The sequence below is a fragment of the Nannospalax galili genome, unplaced genomic scaffold, assembly GCF_000622305.1.
Source record: "Nannospalax galili isolate Female #2095 unplaced genomic scaffold, S.galili_v1.0 scaffold186, whole genome shotgun sequence".
NCBI classification, from domain to species: Eukaryota; Metazoa; Chordata; class Mammalia; order Rodentia; family Spalacidae; genus Nannospalax; species Nannospalax galili.
The window spans coordinates 2,610,968-2,627,833 of NW_008358774.1; the positions used below are offsets into that span (position 1 = coordinate 2,610,968).

A 16,866-nucleotide genomic window follows, 5' to 3' on the forward strand; every position below is an offset into this window, starting at 1 on the left:
AAAAAAACAAAAAAAAAGTTTCTTTGGTGGTTGGTGAAAGGTACACTTGTCTGTGAGTGTAAGGATACATATTTGGAATGTAGTAAGAACTACATTAGTCTAAGTTAGTGACAGAAGTAAGTTCTTCTCTAGGGTCTGTGACTCTCCAGCCATGTAAACTTGGCAATTTTACAGTCCATGAATGAATTCCTTCCTACTGAGCAGGCCTTAAGTCTAATTAGACAGCTGTTGATTATCTTTAAGGGAAAAGTACCACTATTGCACCAATAGAGATAATTTGCTGGGCCAAAGGGAAATGCAGTATTTAATAAGCCTATTGAAAAATACACATACAGTATATATATGAGTGCATGTGTATAACTGAAAGCTATATAACAAAAATCACAGCAAGGTAAACCCCCCTTTAAGTTGTTGGTCAAGGTAGTACAAGAGACTCCCAAAATAATACAGGCTATCGCTGAAGACACGACATACTTCAGAAACAGGACTTGGAGTGATGGAGCTGGAACTGACCTGGAAGCCTCCTCTCTGAATACTAGCTCCTATAGTACCAGAAGATATGGTACAAGATACGAAGGGGGCAAAAAACAATCAGTGGTCCTTCCCAACTGTAAAGCTTACTAACCACAACAATGACTGGCCCAGAAAAAAAAAAAATCTATTCTTAAAGTAGCTGTAATAATTGGGATCACTTTGGAGCATGCAGAAGACATGGGGCAGTGTGTGACAAGAGAAGGATGGAGGGTATAGAAAGGACACAGGAGTTAGCAAAGGCTTAGGCTGCAAAAGGCCTAATGAAAAGCATCTGATTTACATTCAGCAAATATTAAGTCTCCTTATATGCTTAGGGTGGGAGCTTTGTCCCAACATGAAAAGTTAATAGAGCAAAGGTTAAGGACATAGCTATTAGAAAGAGAACCTGGGGGACATCTATTCTAGTTATTTACTCCGGCTAATTGTCTTAGAATAATTACCTTAATTAGCCTAATGCAAAAACACTTAGCAAGCATAAGCCGCTACAATCTGTTTATGGCACAAAGAGAGGTATTTTGCTAATGATATCCACACATCTTTGATTCTGAAAATGGTAGCGTAGCAAGAAAAAATTGTTTCAATTACTCCCAATTGTTTATGTTGTGTATCTGAATGGTGACTGAACATGCTGTGTGAGGAGATGCTGTCAGTAAAAGGGCTTTAGAAATCCCAGAAAAAATATTTTTATTCCAACAGTGAAATCAAATAAATCACTGCTTTTTGTAATGTTGACTCGTTTCCATCAGAATTCAGTGCATGCGAGGTTTGAGCGAGTTCAGCAACGGGTGCCAAATGCTTCTGGCCAGTTGATGGGGGCTGTCCAGGTGCTATTGTGGGAGACTGAATTTGATGGTGTGTTCATTGATTCTGGAAAACATGCACAGATGCCCCATTGTCTTAGGGAAAGGGCATCCATCACAAGTTACTCAACCTCTTGTGTTAAATTCATCCCTGAAGAGATGAGTTGGATTGGAATTTTGGCAATAAATAGTTGGCTTTGGTGGTAGTAATAGAAACCGTAACTCTTCTATTTTCTATTATTCTTTGAACTGGCACTTCAGAGACTGTTTTAGTCTTCGTTGAAGGAAATATTTAAACCAAAGGAGGATTTTGAAGTAGAGGGCAGTAGCCTCACTGCTGGATCTGTGAGCAGAAGGCTCGTTTGAGCATAATGCGTAGAGCACAGGTTCAGGGCGGTTTCCACACCTGTGGATGCTGGTTGCTTCGCTTCTCTCCATGAGCTTCATTTTCCTTGACTGTAAAGAGAAGGAAACCACCTGTGGTTCACGGAGGACAATGCTGGTTTGCAGCTGCTCTTCTGTGTAATTATTAATAGCACTGTTCTTGCTCTTAAAGGTATCCCAGTTTCCAAAAAAAAAAAAAAAAAAAAAAAAAAAAATGCTATGCGGCTACCCTGTTCACCTTGGAAGGTATTAATGAGGTTGAAGTAAATGAATGTCTGTAAAGCCCTCAGCACGGGGCCTGGAACATACCATGTGCTCAGGTAATGATGATTAGTTTTATTAGACTGCTTGGTTTTCCAAGCCAGACATCAAAGAAATGACACAATAGACAGTGTCTGTTTTACAAAAATTTGGCCAGCCTCCCAATCATCCCTTTTTTTCATTCTACCCACATGGAATTTCCTATGAAATATCTGATTATTGTGGCTTCACAGAGCATCTGCATGTAAAACTCTTTTATTTATTTATTTGTTTATTTATTTTATTATTATTATTATTATTATTATTATTATTATTTTGGTCTTTTTGAGACAGGGTCTTCTCGTAGCCCCAGCTGTCCTGGAACTCATTATGTAGACCAGGCTGGCCTTGAACTCACAAAGATCCATCTGCTTCTGCCTCCCAAGGTCTGGGATTAAAGGCGTGTGCTACCACGCTTATGTGTCTGAGTGTATTGCCTGCATGTATGTGAGTGCACCTGTGTCATGTAATGGCCATGGAGGTCAGAAGAGGGCTTTGGATTCCCCTGGAACTGGAGTTAAGGACGGTTTCTAGCCGTGGATGTGGGAGCTGGGAATCAAACCCAGGTCCTCTGCAAGAGCAGTCAGTGCTCTTAACTGCTGAGCCATCTCTCCAGCCCCCAAACTCTTATTTATTTATTTATTTATTTATTTATTTATTTATTTGGTCTTTTTGAGACAGGGTCTCCCTGTAGCCCCAGCTGGATGCTATGTAGACCAGGTTGACCTTGAACTCACAGAGATAGGCCTGTCTCTGTGTACTGGGATTAAAGGTGTGTGCCACCACACCTGGCTCTGAATGTAAAACTCTTGAGAATCATTCTACTATTAACTTTACAATCATAGTAGCACACTTCAGAACATCTTCAGAACCTTTTCAGGTATCATCTCATGCTTTCAAATGGATCCCCTTGAAATAGGTGTTTTAATAGTTGTTATTATCGTTTTAATGGTTTAGAAGCGGAGGCTCAGAAATAGAAAATTCTTTCTCAAAATCACATAACTAGCCATCAGGGACAGAGGGATGGATGTAGGGCTTGGATTTCCATTTCTTTTCATGGGCTTGTGTGACATTCATTCATTCTTTGTGTCTCCCTGTAAGATGGGTTAAGTGTTGCTTGGTCTCCTGGTGTAGACACTGTCCATGGGCTGGGGGTGGGGGGGGGAGCTTATCGTCTAGAAAGGATGACTCTAAATATAATCATTTGTTTCTGAGTCTCCGTGTAAGTCCACAACACAGAGGCTTACAGTCGGTAGCTGCTTAAAGTTAGCTCTGTGTGCTTGCTGTTTTGTAACCCAGGTCAACACCTTGTCACTCTGCCCAGTTGCAGAGGATGAGGAAATTGGTGTGTGCCATGTGCAGGCCTATTGTTAGGAAACCCTGCTGTTAGGGTTGTAGTCCTCCATGTCTGGATAGCTCTAAGGGGCTGGGTGCCAAATGGAAGGACTCCCCTTCTCAGCAGGGGGCTTCCTGCTCTCTTCCTGATTTACCTGGAAAGTGCCACCAAGCAAGGATGCCTGACCTATTTGGAACATGACCTTAGGCATAGTTACCTGGAGTAAAAACTACCCCCAGGTTTTTTCTATATGATAATCAGGCATTGCCTGGTAGTCTGAGGATAGGAGCCCACTGCCACATGTAAATAAAGCATACTATGAGCACCTATCAGCTGAGGCTTTGGCTACTGCCTCCACACTATATTTTCCCTAGTTCTCCCACTGAATAAATGGAGCTGTTTCACTGAATCTAGAGCTGTTTCACTGAGTCTGGAGCTGTTTGCATTGTTGAACCTGCCTCTCCGGAAGGGCTTTCTTCCGTCAGTGCTCACTGGTCGTCCTGACCCTGCTCGTTGCTTCTGCTCCCCTTGTCCTCGTGGACCAGTGGCCAACGACCCACGAGGAGAAGGAGAGACCCCTACAGCCTATGTGCTTGCAAAAATCAGTGGTGTCTCCTGTCTCTACCTGTTATACTGCAAGCAGGCTATTTTCCCATCACCTTCTCTTCTGAGTGGGAGGAAAGCATCTTTAGTCCTAACATGGTGCTGAGCACCTGGCACAAGGGAAAGCTGAGGTGCAGTGACTCTCAGTGTCATATTCAGCACCATGCAAGGTAGCTTTGATTATCTTCTAGCAGGGAAGAACACACCCTCTCAGAGAAGTTAGTCCACATGCTTGGATCACACAGCTTTTAAATGCCGAAAAGGATCACTTGTTCTTCAGAGCAGCCTTATTATAGTATGATTTATATCAAATAAACTATATATTGAAAATGTGCAGTTTCATGAGTTTTGACATATGTATTCACGAGTCCATCACCACAGTCAAGGTAGTCCAGACACCCATCTCCCCCAAAAGTGAAACTAGAATTTAAACCCAGAGCTGTAAGTCTAAAGCCCCTGTTTTCCCTCCAGTGATGGCTCCATGGGGAATGGAAAGCCCTTGGCTTCAGCCTCTCCTCCTCACACTCTCATACAGGGAGTTTGGGGCAGAACTGGAGTGAATGTGTACCCCAGTGAAGTGCATGAATTACTGGCTTTCACACAACTGCATGGATGTGTCTAGGGGTGTCACCACACTACAAAGGGGGCTGGGGAGATGGCTCAGTGGGTAAAGTACCTGCTGCGTAAGCATGAGGTCCTGATTCAGATCCACAGCACACAAGAAAAAAGCTGGGCATGGCAGTGCACCTGTAATCCAGCACTAGGGGTAGGTGGATCTCGGAGGCTTGCTGGCTGGCCAGCCTCTCTAGAACAGTGAGCTCCAGGTTCAGTGAAAGGCACTGTCTCAAAACATAAAGTGTACACATACGTGTAGGTAATCATAACAAAAGAGCAATGAACACAAAATTCAAGCTTCTGGGAGCGGCAAGGTGGGATCCAGGAAGGACATGCAGGTGAAGGCCAGTGTTGACACTATTTCAGGTCACGGGTTCGGTAGTGAGTTCTTGAATATTTATTATGTTATATACATTATAATTTCTTCTGCTAAAATGATTTAAACAAGAAATTACTGTGTCGGTGTAAACATTAATGTTCTATTTAAGTGTTTTCATTATTTTGAGTTAAAAGTTCATTTGCTATGAGATAGTTAAAAATCTAGAATTTATTAGTTCAATGTATGCTCAGAAAGTTTTGAGCTTTTGATAAACTGACTCTTTATGGTCAAGGGAATAGGTGAGCATTTGAACTTCTTCAACACTGTACCCGAGCAAATTCCCCGCAGCCATCATGGAGTTGCTACATGGAGATCCTGACCCATGCTGCTGTGTGGATTCACTTCTGCCATCCATACTTTTTCTCTTGTTACTGGGTCAAGGGGAAACAGCAATAAGGAATTAGAATGAAGTCAGAGTCTCTTGTCTAAGCATATTTAAGGTAGAAGCCAAAAACGACCAGAAATTGGGCTCCTTATAAAACTCTTTAGGATCTTGAACAGCAAGTCAATAGAAGGGACATTAAATTCTGAGAAGAGAAATAGTGGAAGCCAGAAGACATACTCATGCTTCTGATGACTACTTCAGATGACATTTCAATCCTCAGGGGCTGTTCACCTTTGGTTTTGAGATGGGATCTCTCACCAACCCCAGAGATCCACTTGCCTCTGCCTCCCCAGCACTGGGATTACAGGTGCATGCTTGGCATTTTTAGATGGGTTCTAAAGACCAAATTCTCATGTTTGTAGGCTAAGGACTTTACCAACTAAGCTATCTCCCCAGCTCTGTTAGTGTCTTCTTAAGAGTCCATCTATGCAGTTCCATCTGGTCCCCAATAATAATCGCTAAATATGTGCTAAGCTTAGCTCTGATTATATTTTGATTTTCTAATTTTCAAAAATACAGCAAGTTTTAAGAAATTGTCTGTTCCATGTTTCACGGTTGAATACATGTTTGTGTGCATCATCCTGTTGTCCCCCAGGGAAACTGTTTCGGGTCCTGCTGCCTGTCTTGTTTGAGCTTGTCCAATTTCTAGGCAGGACCTGGTAGTCTCTGAAATGCAGGTCTCATGGCCTCCAAAAGCCACAAACAAACTGCTAGTGTTTCTAGGGAACTCTTCTTTGTAAATGAAGCAATCAACACAAGAGACTGGTTTCTGAAGTTTGATTTGTGATTCCCTGTTCCTTCCCAGACCATGGTACGGAATACCGATGAACAATTAATATTGACCTACAGACCTACAAACCTCATTTAAGCTCTGAAAGCAAAGTAGTGTTAAACTGTTTGTTTGCTTATTTTTGAGATAAGGTCTAACACTGGCCTCAAACTCACTGTATAGCCAAGAATGACCTTGAATTACTGATTCTCCTGCTTTCACACCCAGGTTACAGGTCTACACCACCCCTGGTTTATGTGGTGTGGGAAGTTAAACTCAGTGCTTCATGCATGCTAGGCTAGTGACAAATGAGCTGCACCCCCAACCCTAAGCACAGTATATTTTCAAGAAGAAATGAGTTGCCCCATTTAGGGTTTCCACTACCATGAAGCATGCCACCACATGAAAGCCATTCTGTCTGCTACATCAGGATCTTGAGTTGCTCAAAACACACAGCTAGTCAGCGATAGACAGGACAATTACGCCATGGGTTTTCAGCCTATGTGCTGTACCGCACTGCTGCTTTTTACAGTTTTAAACATCTTTGTTCTTATTATAGATGTAACACATTTTGCTTTTAGACCAGGAAACTAATAATTTACTATAAACATTGCCAATTAGTTGCTTTCTACTGTTTTACAGCAGAGAGTTTGGGGTCACATTGTATTTCTAATCTAGCTTTGCACTGTGAACTTTGCAAAAGTAAAGTTACTTTCTTCCTGAGTCTCCATGTCCCTTACCAAGCAAGGCAACATTTTCCAGCTTACCTGAGCTCATTCTGGTGCAGGCTGAAATCAAGGCCAGCTTGGTCTGCATAGTAAGTTCCAAGCTAGCTGGGGCTACAGGGAGACCCTCTCTGAAAAAGACCAAAAAACAAAACAAAACAAAAAAAAGTGTTGGTGAAACTGAATAAGGTAAACAGATTAAGATCTCAAAATAAGGCAGGGAGGAACTCCTGATAAAAACATCCGAAGAAAAGGAAGATGTTCTCTGAATGGAAGTCTCAAGAAAGAGTTGTTCAGGTGTGTGGGAACAGTAAGTGCAAAGGCCCAGAGGCAGGAGCACAAATGGAATGTATAGGGGATAACTTCTAAGGTGGTGTGGTTGGTACAGGAGAAAGAATAGAAATGGATGATCAGTCAGTAGGTCATAGTAAGGATTCTGGAAGGTTTGAGGGGAGGAGCATCATGAGGTGACTTCCAATGGGAAAAGATCTTACTATGCTATGTTGAGAACAGACTGCTGGAAAGGGGAGGAGCCAGGAGAATGATCAACATGGGAGCAGGGAGACCTTTTCTAAGGGTGGTGCTGTCACCCAGACTGTGCTCCTCTTCTAGTCGCTATAACAAATATCTGAATAACCTTGTAAAGAGAAAAGAATTATTAATGGCTCACAGTTTGGAAGTGTGATTGGTTGGCCACCTTGCTTTTGGACCTGTGATGAAGCAGGAGATATAATAGAAACGAAGAACTGAACAAAACTATTCGCTTAACAAAAATGCAAGAAAGAGGAAGGGGCCAGAGTTCCTCTCTCCCCTTTGAGTGCAACCCCTGTTCCACCTCCTAGAGGTGCCACCACCGTTTGATGTATGAAGCTGGGGGCAAGCTCTATCACAAGGGGACACTCACAATCCAAACTAAAGCTCACATCTTTCTTAGTGGAGTCATTATGAAATCCTGAAATCCTGGCATTGAGACTCAGCAGGGTTTCCCTGACCCCTGTTGTGTTTATAAACAGATTGGTACTGGGAGTTGGATCATTCTGAAAGTCATCCATCCTGGCTTTTTTTTTTTACTAGATTGTGCTACTGTCTAACAACCACATTTGCATATAACTTTGGTCCTGATTGCCTGGGAAATTTTCTTGCAAGAGAAGAGAGTGCTTCATAAAATGGACTCGCTTTGTGACTTGTCACACCCTAGCCAGCCCCGGGGATCCCCTCCCATGGCAACTAAGACCGCTGGGAAGTTCTGTCTCTCTGTGGGAGCTCTGACTCTGACATCATCAGCCAGCTGAAAGAAAAGTAGGTTAGTGGGTCTGCAGAGCCTCCTTGATGCTTGCCACCGCCCCCTTGCTGGACGTCACATGGTAAAGGGGTGCTGCTGTTCTCCGTTCAGCCAGAGCTTTACTTTTCCCTCTTTGACAGCTTTTTGGCCAAGATTTGTTTCTTACTGCCTTCCAAAATTATACTGTATTCCAAGGTTTCCTGAAACTTATTTCTGTTGGCATACTCTTATGTACTAGATTGAAATTCAAATTTAGACATGTGAATTTTGTACAAACTGCCATGAAATTCTCAAAATTAATTTTAATATGCATTGTGTGTGTCTATACCTTACAGATAGAGAAACATGTGTTGTAAGTCAAACTTAAGAGTGTTATAACAACGAAAGGGCTGGAAGTCATTGATTTACATCCCTGCTGCCTCAAAAATCCATCTGATAATCTTAAATTTTTATTTTGTTTTGTGTATGTATTGGGCAAGTGCATGTCACAGAGTGCATGTGAAAGTCAGAGGACAACTTACAGGGGTCATTCTCTCCTTCCACTATGTGGGTTCCAGGGATTGACAAGCACCTTTACCTACCAGCACCCCATTTGATAATCTTGTAAGGATCTGTGTAAGATGTAATCATAAGAATCAGATCAAATATAAATGAACAGGGTTCAAGTTGATGCCGTAATAAGGCATCTGTAACATAAGCTCAGTTTATACATTGAGTGTTGAATTACAAATATTATTTCACTAGATGATCTTTTTATGTTGAGTGATAAATATGTATATTGAGATATCTAATGATATATATCTTTTTTTTTTTTTTTGGTTTTTTTGTGACAGGGTCTCCCTGTAGCCCCAGCTGTCCTGGAACTCACTATGTAGACCAGGCTGGCCTTGAACTCACAGAGATCCACCTTGCCTCTGCCTCCTAAGTGATGGGATTAAAGGTGTGTGCCACCACACCCGGCTCATAATTTATATTTTTATCTCCACAATAGTTCTGTTGTTGTTCATCTCCTTGCAATAAAAGAAAAAAATGAGTCAATTCATGGCTTTTGCTTTTCTAAAGTTATATTTATATGCCCCACATGTTCACTGTCATTGTAATTAACAGTCACAACACAGGAATGTTTATTATGGCCTAAGAATAGGTGTGGAAGGTACACAGTGCAGCCCCTTCCCAGCAAAGGAAGCTTTAGGAGGGGGCTGGTTAGATGCTCAGTGGGGGGGATCTTTGCATTCTCCTGAGGCTGCATCCTTGTGGTGTTTCAGATCAGTGTGGCTCCAGTAGTAGAACAGATGAGTATTTTGCAGCATGATAAGTTCAGTAGCATTGAACAGTGATGCCTGTGTTCTTGTGTTTCAGATTGCTGATGTATTTCTATTTTTCTGTGTATTTTCTTAGAAATTTGAGTTAAATCCCAACAGGTATCCAAATGTGCCTTTTAAAGCTAAAGAAATCTTTATAAATACAAACAAGTTACAAAAGAGAACAGACAGTATGATTCCCTTTATCAGTTGATGCCCAATAAAACTGAGGCCTTGGCGGTCTGGAGAGCAGTTACCCTTGCTTGTGGGTGTAGCAAAGAGGCGTTGAACTGACCTGGGAGCTGCTTGAACAGGTGTCCCCTTTTGGAAAGGTCATAGCCCTTCTGTATTTGTCAGTGAAATTCTTCTTAAACACCTTATTTTCTTCTTTTCTTTTCTTTTTTATTTTTTTTAAACTTTAAAAAAATTATTATTTTTTTATTTTATGTGTATGAATGTATGTAAGTGCACCCATGTTGTACAACATCCATGAAGGTTAGAAAAAGGAATTGGATCCCCTGGAACTAGAGTTACAGACAGTTGTTAGCTGCCATGTGGGTGCTGGGATTCAAACCCGGGTCTTCTGCAAGAAAAACCAGTGTTCTTAACTGCTGAGCCATCTCTCCAGCCCCTATTTTCTTTTTTAAAAAATGTTATTATTTTTATTTTATGTGTATGAATGTATGTAAGTGCACCCATGTTGTACAACATCCATGAAGGTTAGAAAAAGGAATTGGATCCCCTGGAACTAGAGTTACAGACAGTTGTTAGCTGCCATGTGGGTGCTGGGAATTGAACCAGAGTCCTCTGCAAGAGCATCCAGTGCTCTTAACCAGGGAGCCATCTCTGCAACCCCTTAAACATCCTATTTTCATAGTGGTGCTTCAGCTTAATGATTTGTGATAGACTTGAAGAGCAATCCTTTTACATTTATTGAATATCATAAACTGTTTCCGCCATGAAAGCCATTTACCCTTTTTGTTGTTTCTAAGCTTGTTGACTTTATTTTGAGTTCTTGGAGGTTCATCATCACCGAACCAGCTGCCACAGAGCTCTGATGAAGTCTGGCATGAAATGCTTGCCTGCACAACTTTCTTGTTTATACTTTTTCAGGTGTTAAAGGGAAAGTGCATTGAAGAAGGGCCCCTCAGTGAGGATGCTAATCTGTATCAAAGCAGACACAGCTAGAAATGTTTTCCTGGATTTCTGATAAGGCCTTAGTGCAGCTGTAGTCAGCTTCTTATAACTTAGCAATTCACACTGATTTTCCCCCCACAGAGATGGTTTCAGAATGGCACAAATAGTTGAACAATAGCCCTATGGTTTTGAAACATTCCTTGAGGTCAGAGCCTAAAAGAAATAAGATTGAGGCCAGGAATTATTTTCCGCAAAACTGAATTTTAATACAAAAAGAAACTGGTGGCCTCAGCTACGATGTTTCTCAACGTTTCTAATGTTAGACTAAATCCATAAGCTTTCAAACCTCAGTAAAGAGATGAAAACCTGGAAGAATATAAAAGGTTCTGTATGTCAGCAAAACCTTCTGCTGTCCTTATAATTTCCAGACCAAAGGCAAGGTAAATCATATTTTAAAGGTCATGTTCAAGAGGATCCATGGTGTTCTTACAAATCATTGCTTCTGTTCTTTAAAGAGACCCATTCTTTGACTTCTTTAAATTAGTCTAATTTGTAAAAATAAAACATTTCTAACATTCTTGCCAGTTACACAATGTAATTTCTTTTTTCTCAACAGTGTTCCCTGTCCTCATCTGAAGAGGAAAGATTTATTGGCTTCAGGAGACCTAAAACTCCAACCTCAGGTGACTTCTCAGACCTTAATACTCAGACGAACTGGACCAAGTCCCTGCCGCTGCCAACACCAGAAGAAAAGATGCGGCAGCAAGCCCAAGCAGTCCAGGCTGACGTGGTTCCTATTAACATAACTGGTATGCTTTGCGGGGCACAGAGTCAAGATGTCCTTGGGAGAGTGTCCGTGACTCTTGTTTGCTATATGCTCTTAGCATTTTATTTATACATCAAAGTGAATAGCTGTGGCCTAGATTCCTGTTCTTTGTTTAATGAAGGGAAAACTAGAGCTACATGTGTATGTGCATGAAAAATTTGTTGCTTGTTAGACATGAAGATTGTCACCAAAGGTTGCTATCAAAGAACTCGATGGTTCAGCCATTCACCCAAAGGGTGTTTGAATTGCAGTGTTTTTAAATAAGATTTTAGTTATATAGGAACATCCTGTAAATGTAGTCCTTAGTTACAAAGAAGTTATGTGCTCCTTTCTTTAAGAAATAGTTATAGAAGTGACAAAAATAATTATTTTGTGACGTTTCTGATATTTTTCTTACCTTCTTGTTTGCTCAGGTAGGAAAAAAAGGAAGTAAAAACGTCAAGCAAATGTATAATTAGAGCATATATTTTTAAAAATCATCAGGTGATAAAAGTATGTTTTGGTTTCTATAACTTGAACCTCAGTCCGACCCTGCTTTTAGAATTGGTATATTAGTGGCTATGTAAATACTAACTGCCAGGTTTGAAATTTGGGGATATTTTACTCAGCCTTTAATCATTTTTGATAATTATGGTAACAACAAAGCACCAAGATGAACTTTGCAACTTTAGAAGAGCTGTTCAAAAGATAATCCAAATTTGCCATGTTTACTACTTTTGTAGTTTGCAAAGAGAATCAGTCAGTGGTGTAGGGACGGTACAAAATACAAAATAGCCAGGCATGGTGGCACACACCTTTAGTCCCAGCCCTTGGGAGGCAGAGACAGGTGAATCTCTGTGAGATCAAGGCCAACCTGGTCCACATAGTGACTTCAGGTGGGCTGGGACTAGGGAGGCCCTGTCAAAAAAAAAAAAAAAAAAAAAAAAAAAAAAAAAAAAAGGAACAGTGTTAGTACAGGAAACAAAATGAAGAGTTAATAGCGGCTAGAGTTTGCTAAGCATGCACAGTGCCTCACATTTTAGTATGCATAAAAAAAAAAAAGTTAGCATCAACCATTTACCTCTATCTTATTGTGTCTTATGAAGAAATAGGTGACTTGTGTCATCATTGATAACCAGTCCATATAAAGCCTGGCCTATATGCCCTTAAAAAACTGGCTGACCAAGAGGAAGGAGTTTTCATTAACAATTAAGATGAAAACCCACAGCCTCCAATCTTTGGAGGCCACTGCTGTTGGAAGGCTTGTTGCCATGGCTTCAGTAAACTTGTAAGGACTAATAACATTTAGATATGATTGATTTGAAAAAAAACGAAGTCTTACAGTATACTTCGAAATTACATTTAGAACTCTAAATTTGAATTCCATGCAAACTGAATAGGTACATGAGTTATTTTCCATTCTATGTCCATTTTTCACATTTTGAAAAACTTACACCTTAAAGAAGCACCATGGCATTTTAATCCACTGTCTTTGTAACTAGCACTGCTGAACTCTATGACCATGCCTCCCTGAATTTCACTCAGTCCCTATCTTTAAGGAGCGAAACAGTGTGGTGCTTACTGCCCATGTCATTAAGCATCGGCATTCTCATATTTTCTACAAGAAAATGAGTTATATTGTTTGATAGATTAAATGCAGAAGAAATGTAATTATATATGATTAAAATCCTCAAAATAGTATGATAAGATATGAATATTATGCTGTGAAATATGGGAATCCTTAATGGAATTAGGGCAGAAGACCTTGCCTTGAGATGAGGCGTATCCACAATGAAATACATTCTTACAAAGGGAAACAGTGTTGTTTCTCTAAGCTTACAATTTTTTCTGTTTGGCAACTAAGTAGATATGAATTAGATAGTGTTTATATGCCACCCACAGAAGCTGAAGCATAATGAGATGAGCAACCTAAGTTATGGAAAATGCAGCCTATTTTTAATTGCATCATTAACATTTTGTAGAAATGTCAAAAATAAATAACAATTATATACATATTGAACTGTTTTCCTTGTGTCTACTAGACACATGTATTTCTTAAAGGATTTGTTTCTCTAATCTGGTTCAAAGAAGCAACAAATGTAAAGCCTTCACTTTGGGTGGTTGAGATGCTGGTTCCTCAGTCTCCGGTATGGTAAATTGTATATTTCTAAAATTCCAGATTTTTGAGATTAAAATGCTGCTTCTTGTAGGAAGTGGTCACGTGCTTCCTTTTCCAGTAAGGCTTAGTGGGAAAAATGAATGTCAATAAATATAAGGCTTCAAATCCAGAGTGGAGCCCAGCAGGCCTGGAGTGTTAACACAAGCTGCTGGCCTTTAGTTTTAGTCTTGTGAAGAACTTGGTATGTTCTAAAAGTTAGGAGGGAAAAATGTTTAAAATAAAAAGAACATCTGCCAGGTGCAACAAGTCTTTCCCGTAAAAGATGAGTGTAAAGAGTAAACACACTTCAACAGTTCTTACAAACAGTTTTGTACTGATGTTTGAACTGCCTAAACACACTTCAGCAGTTCTTACAGTTTTGTACTGATGTTTGAACTGCCTACGTTTATTTTTAAATAGTAACCATGAGTAACTAATGCCATGTATCAGTGAAGGGGGTGATGCCATTCAATAGATATTTATCCATTAAGTACTTGCTGTTGGGCATTCTGGGAATGCTGTTGAGGAGACTGGGTATTTAAGCCATAGCCTGTATCTCATGGGATGTGGTAGAACCCACCAGTGACATAGTTTTTTTAGGTCACACTGTGAGACAGTATATATGTTTAAATCTTTATCCTCATATGGTTTGTTTAACTTTCTTGGAACCGGAATGGAGCGGGGTTGGCGACAGCTTTTTTCTTCCTCTTAAGGGGACAAAAATACCTGGAGACTAAATGCAACTTTCTAGTAATATTTTGCCCATCCTCAGTGTCTGGATACAAGGAATTTCTTTTCTTCTGCTGCAGGAAACTAATAAAGCACTGAATGACTTCCCCTTTTAAGCGCTGTTCGTGCTGTTGCACCTAAGTGGCCTACTTAACACGGAACGGTGCCTTCTGGTGTTTCAGGTCCTTCTCTGAATTATTTCTGGTTTTCTCTCTTTAGAGCAAAGTTGCAAGAATTTGCAAGTTTGCAGGCATTTGTTAGTCTGTTCCTCAGTGGATGCCATATATCTTTAAATTCTCTTGTTTGATTAGACAAGGTCATGGTATATTCCTATGAAGTTGCATTGTCCACAGCCCTGTAAATACATGCCTGCTACGAAAGAGTGACCATTTTTATACTTTTCTCACACATAGGACTGCTGCAAGTATGTGATTTGCAGGTATATATGTATTTTGAAATCTCTTTTTGAAGAGAATTACTATTCTGTAAAGAAGCCAGTACTTTAAAACTTCCTTTAATCAAAATGGCAAATAATGTCAAACAGTCCAATCAGTAACTGATGCTGTCACACACTTGAGTGTTTTATAGTTTCCCATGGTATATTAATCACACAAACTTATACTCTGGAAAAAAACTGTCCCGAGGATGGGGCACTGTGAGTTCCATTGCAGTACCACTTGAAATGTCCAAATTGGGATTAACTCTAAAAGGTGACAGCAGGGAGTAGAGATGCAGATCAGTGAAGAGTGCTTTGCCTAGCATGATTAAGACCCTGGGTTCAGTCCCTAGCACTTAAAAGAAAAAAAAAAAAAAAAGACTATGAACCAGAGAGGAACATGTCCAGCTTTGACAACAGCAGTGTTGCTGGGTCTCATTGTGGTAAAAGTACATTATCATTATAAGGCTTTTTGGTTTTCATCACAGCTGCATCTCATACCGCAACAATTTCCACACTCTATCCACATTGTCAGCCCCCTTGACTGACGCGGTCTCTGTGGGATGGCCAGATAAATAAAATGTATTTATGGCCATCACCACATACACACTGATGTAAAGAGTGATTTTTGTGCTCAGAGGACTTTATGAAACACTAACTTGCAAAATGACTCATTTTTCAAGTGATGGAATCACTCTTGCGGTGTGTTATTAACAAATTGGCCGCTCATTTGGAAATGAGATTGACGTGCGTCCTTTGGGAAGGACACACAGCACACACCGGAAAACAGCCTTCTGATGATAATGTGCTTGCCTTCCCTTTTCGCCCTTCAGCGTTCATCATCATGTGACTGGCTAACATCATTATTAATACCTTCTTATCATTTGACAACAAGCTTCTGGAAGAAAGTGCATGGTGTCAGCTTGCTTGATGATAACATTGCTTTGCTTGTTCTACCGCTCCACATTAGGGGAGAATTTCGATCGCCAGGCCAGCCTTCGGCGGTCTCTAATTTACACAGACACTCTGGTAAGACGACCGAAGAAAGTCAAAAGGAGAAAGACTATTACAGGAGTCCCTGACAGCATTCAGAAGGAGCTAGGTATGGCTCTTCAGAATTGCATTCTGTTGCCTCCTTTACTGCTCACAGCAATGTGCTAACCTTGTGTGGTGCTGTCAAGTCCGCACATTCTGATAGCCAGCTAATTGATGAGGTCTTAGGTGAAAATCTTAACACCCGATGCAGGTGAGTTGCCACTTGTAGGAAGAAGGGTAGGGAAGAGGTCCTGGGGAAATTTACCTGGGGATGATGGAAATTGAGATTCTGTCATCATCTTCAGGTTCCTTGAGTATTGGTTGTTTCCATGATTAAATTTGATTTTCATTTAGATCTTAAGTTTTTACCGATTGTACCTGTATTCTAGGACTTCACTTTATGAAAAGGACTTGCTAGCTACCGTGACAGTGCTGATGACATTTTGTCCTAAGAGATAGCAGTTTGAGATTATTTAATAGTAAATGCCAACACAATAGAAAGTGGTCATAGGGCTGCCAAATGGGCAGTGGATAAAGGCGCTTGCTGCTAAGCCTAACAGCCCGAGTTTGATCCCCAGGACCCACATGGTGCAAGAAGACATCCAGCTCCCACAAGTTGTGCTGTGACCTCCACATGTGTATCCATGGTACACATGCTCGTACATGCATGCACACATGTGCACATACACACATTAAATCAGTGTAACCAAAAGATGTAAAAAGTAGTCATTTGTGTTGGATAATCTCTTCATTTCAATCAAACAATTTCACAGCTTCTTTTGTTCAGTTTGAAACAAATGAGGCTGGTGGAATTGTTTAGCTTACTGTTCGCTTGCCCATTGTGTTCATGCTTGTTTTTCCGTTTGCTTTGGATAGTGCTTTTGTGCTCTTCCTGTAATCACTCCCCTTGTGTTTCAGTGGGGCCCAGCAGGAGAGTCCAGAGACAACCTAGTGAAGCTCCAGCTGACTGCTGGGGTTTGAATCCTGACTCTGCCACTCTTTCTCTGGGTCTCTTCATCTCTCTGGGTCCCCTTCTTCGAATTCCACAAATGAGATGTTGACCATAATAGCAAGTGGCCTTAATAAACCCTTATAGTTGTTTGAGGACTGGTGAATTTATACACAGGATACGAGTCCCTGGCACAACTGTAAA

The 16,866-nt window shown here is 40.7% G+C and overlaps 1 protein-coding gene across 6 annotated transcripts in view; it reads left to right on the forward strand.

Annotated features, from left to right (window-relative positions):
- The window catches only part of Nhsl1 (NHS like 1), a 271,008-nt gene that overhangs the window by 237,392 nt on the left and 16,750 nt on the right, over positions 1 to 16,866 (forward strand). For 4 of the 6 annotated variants that reach the window (XM_029558120.1, XM_029558123.1, XM_008822040.3 and 1 more), the window contains 2 exons: positions 11,167 to 11,359; positions 15,649 to 15,780. In XM_029558120.1, coding sequence (XP_029413980.1) covers positions 11,167 to 11,359; positions 15,649 to 15,780 — 325 coding nt within the window. The remainder of the gene's footprint in view (positions 1 to 11,166; positions 11,360 to 15,648; positions 15,781 to 16,866) is intronic. The other 2 variants (XM_029558121.1, XM_008822039.3) reach the window with 1 other exon arrangement.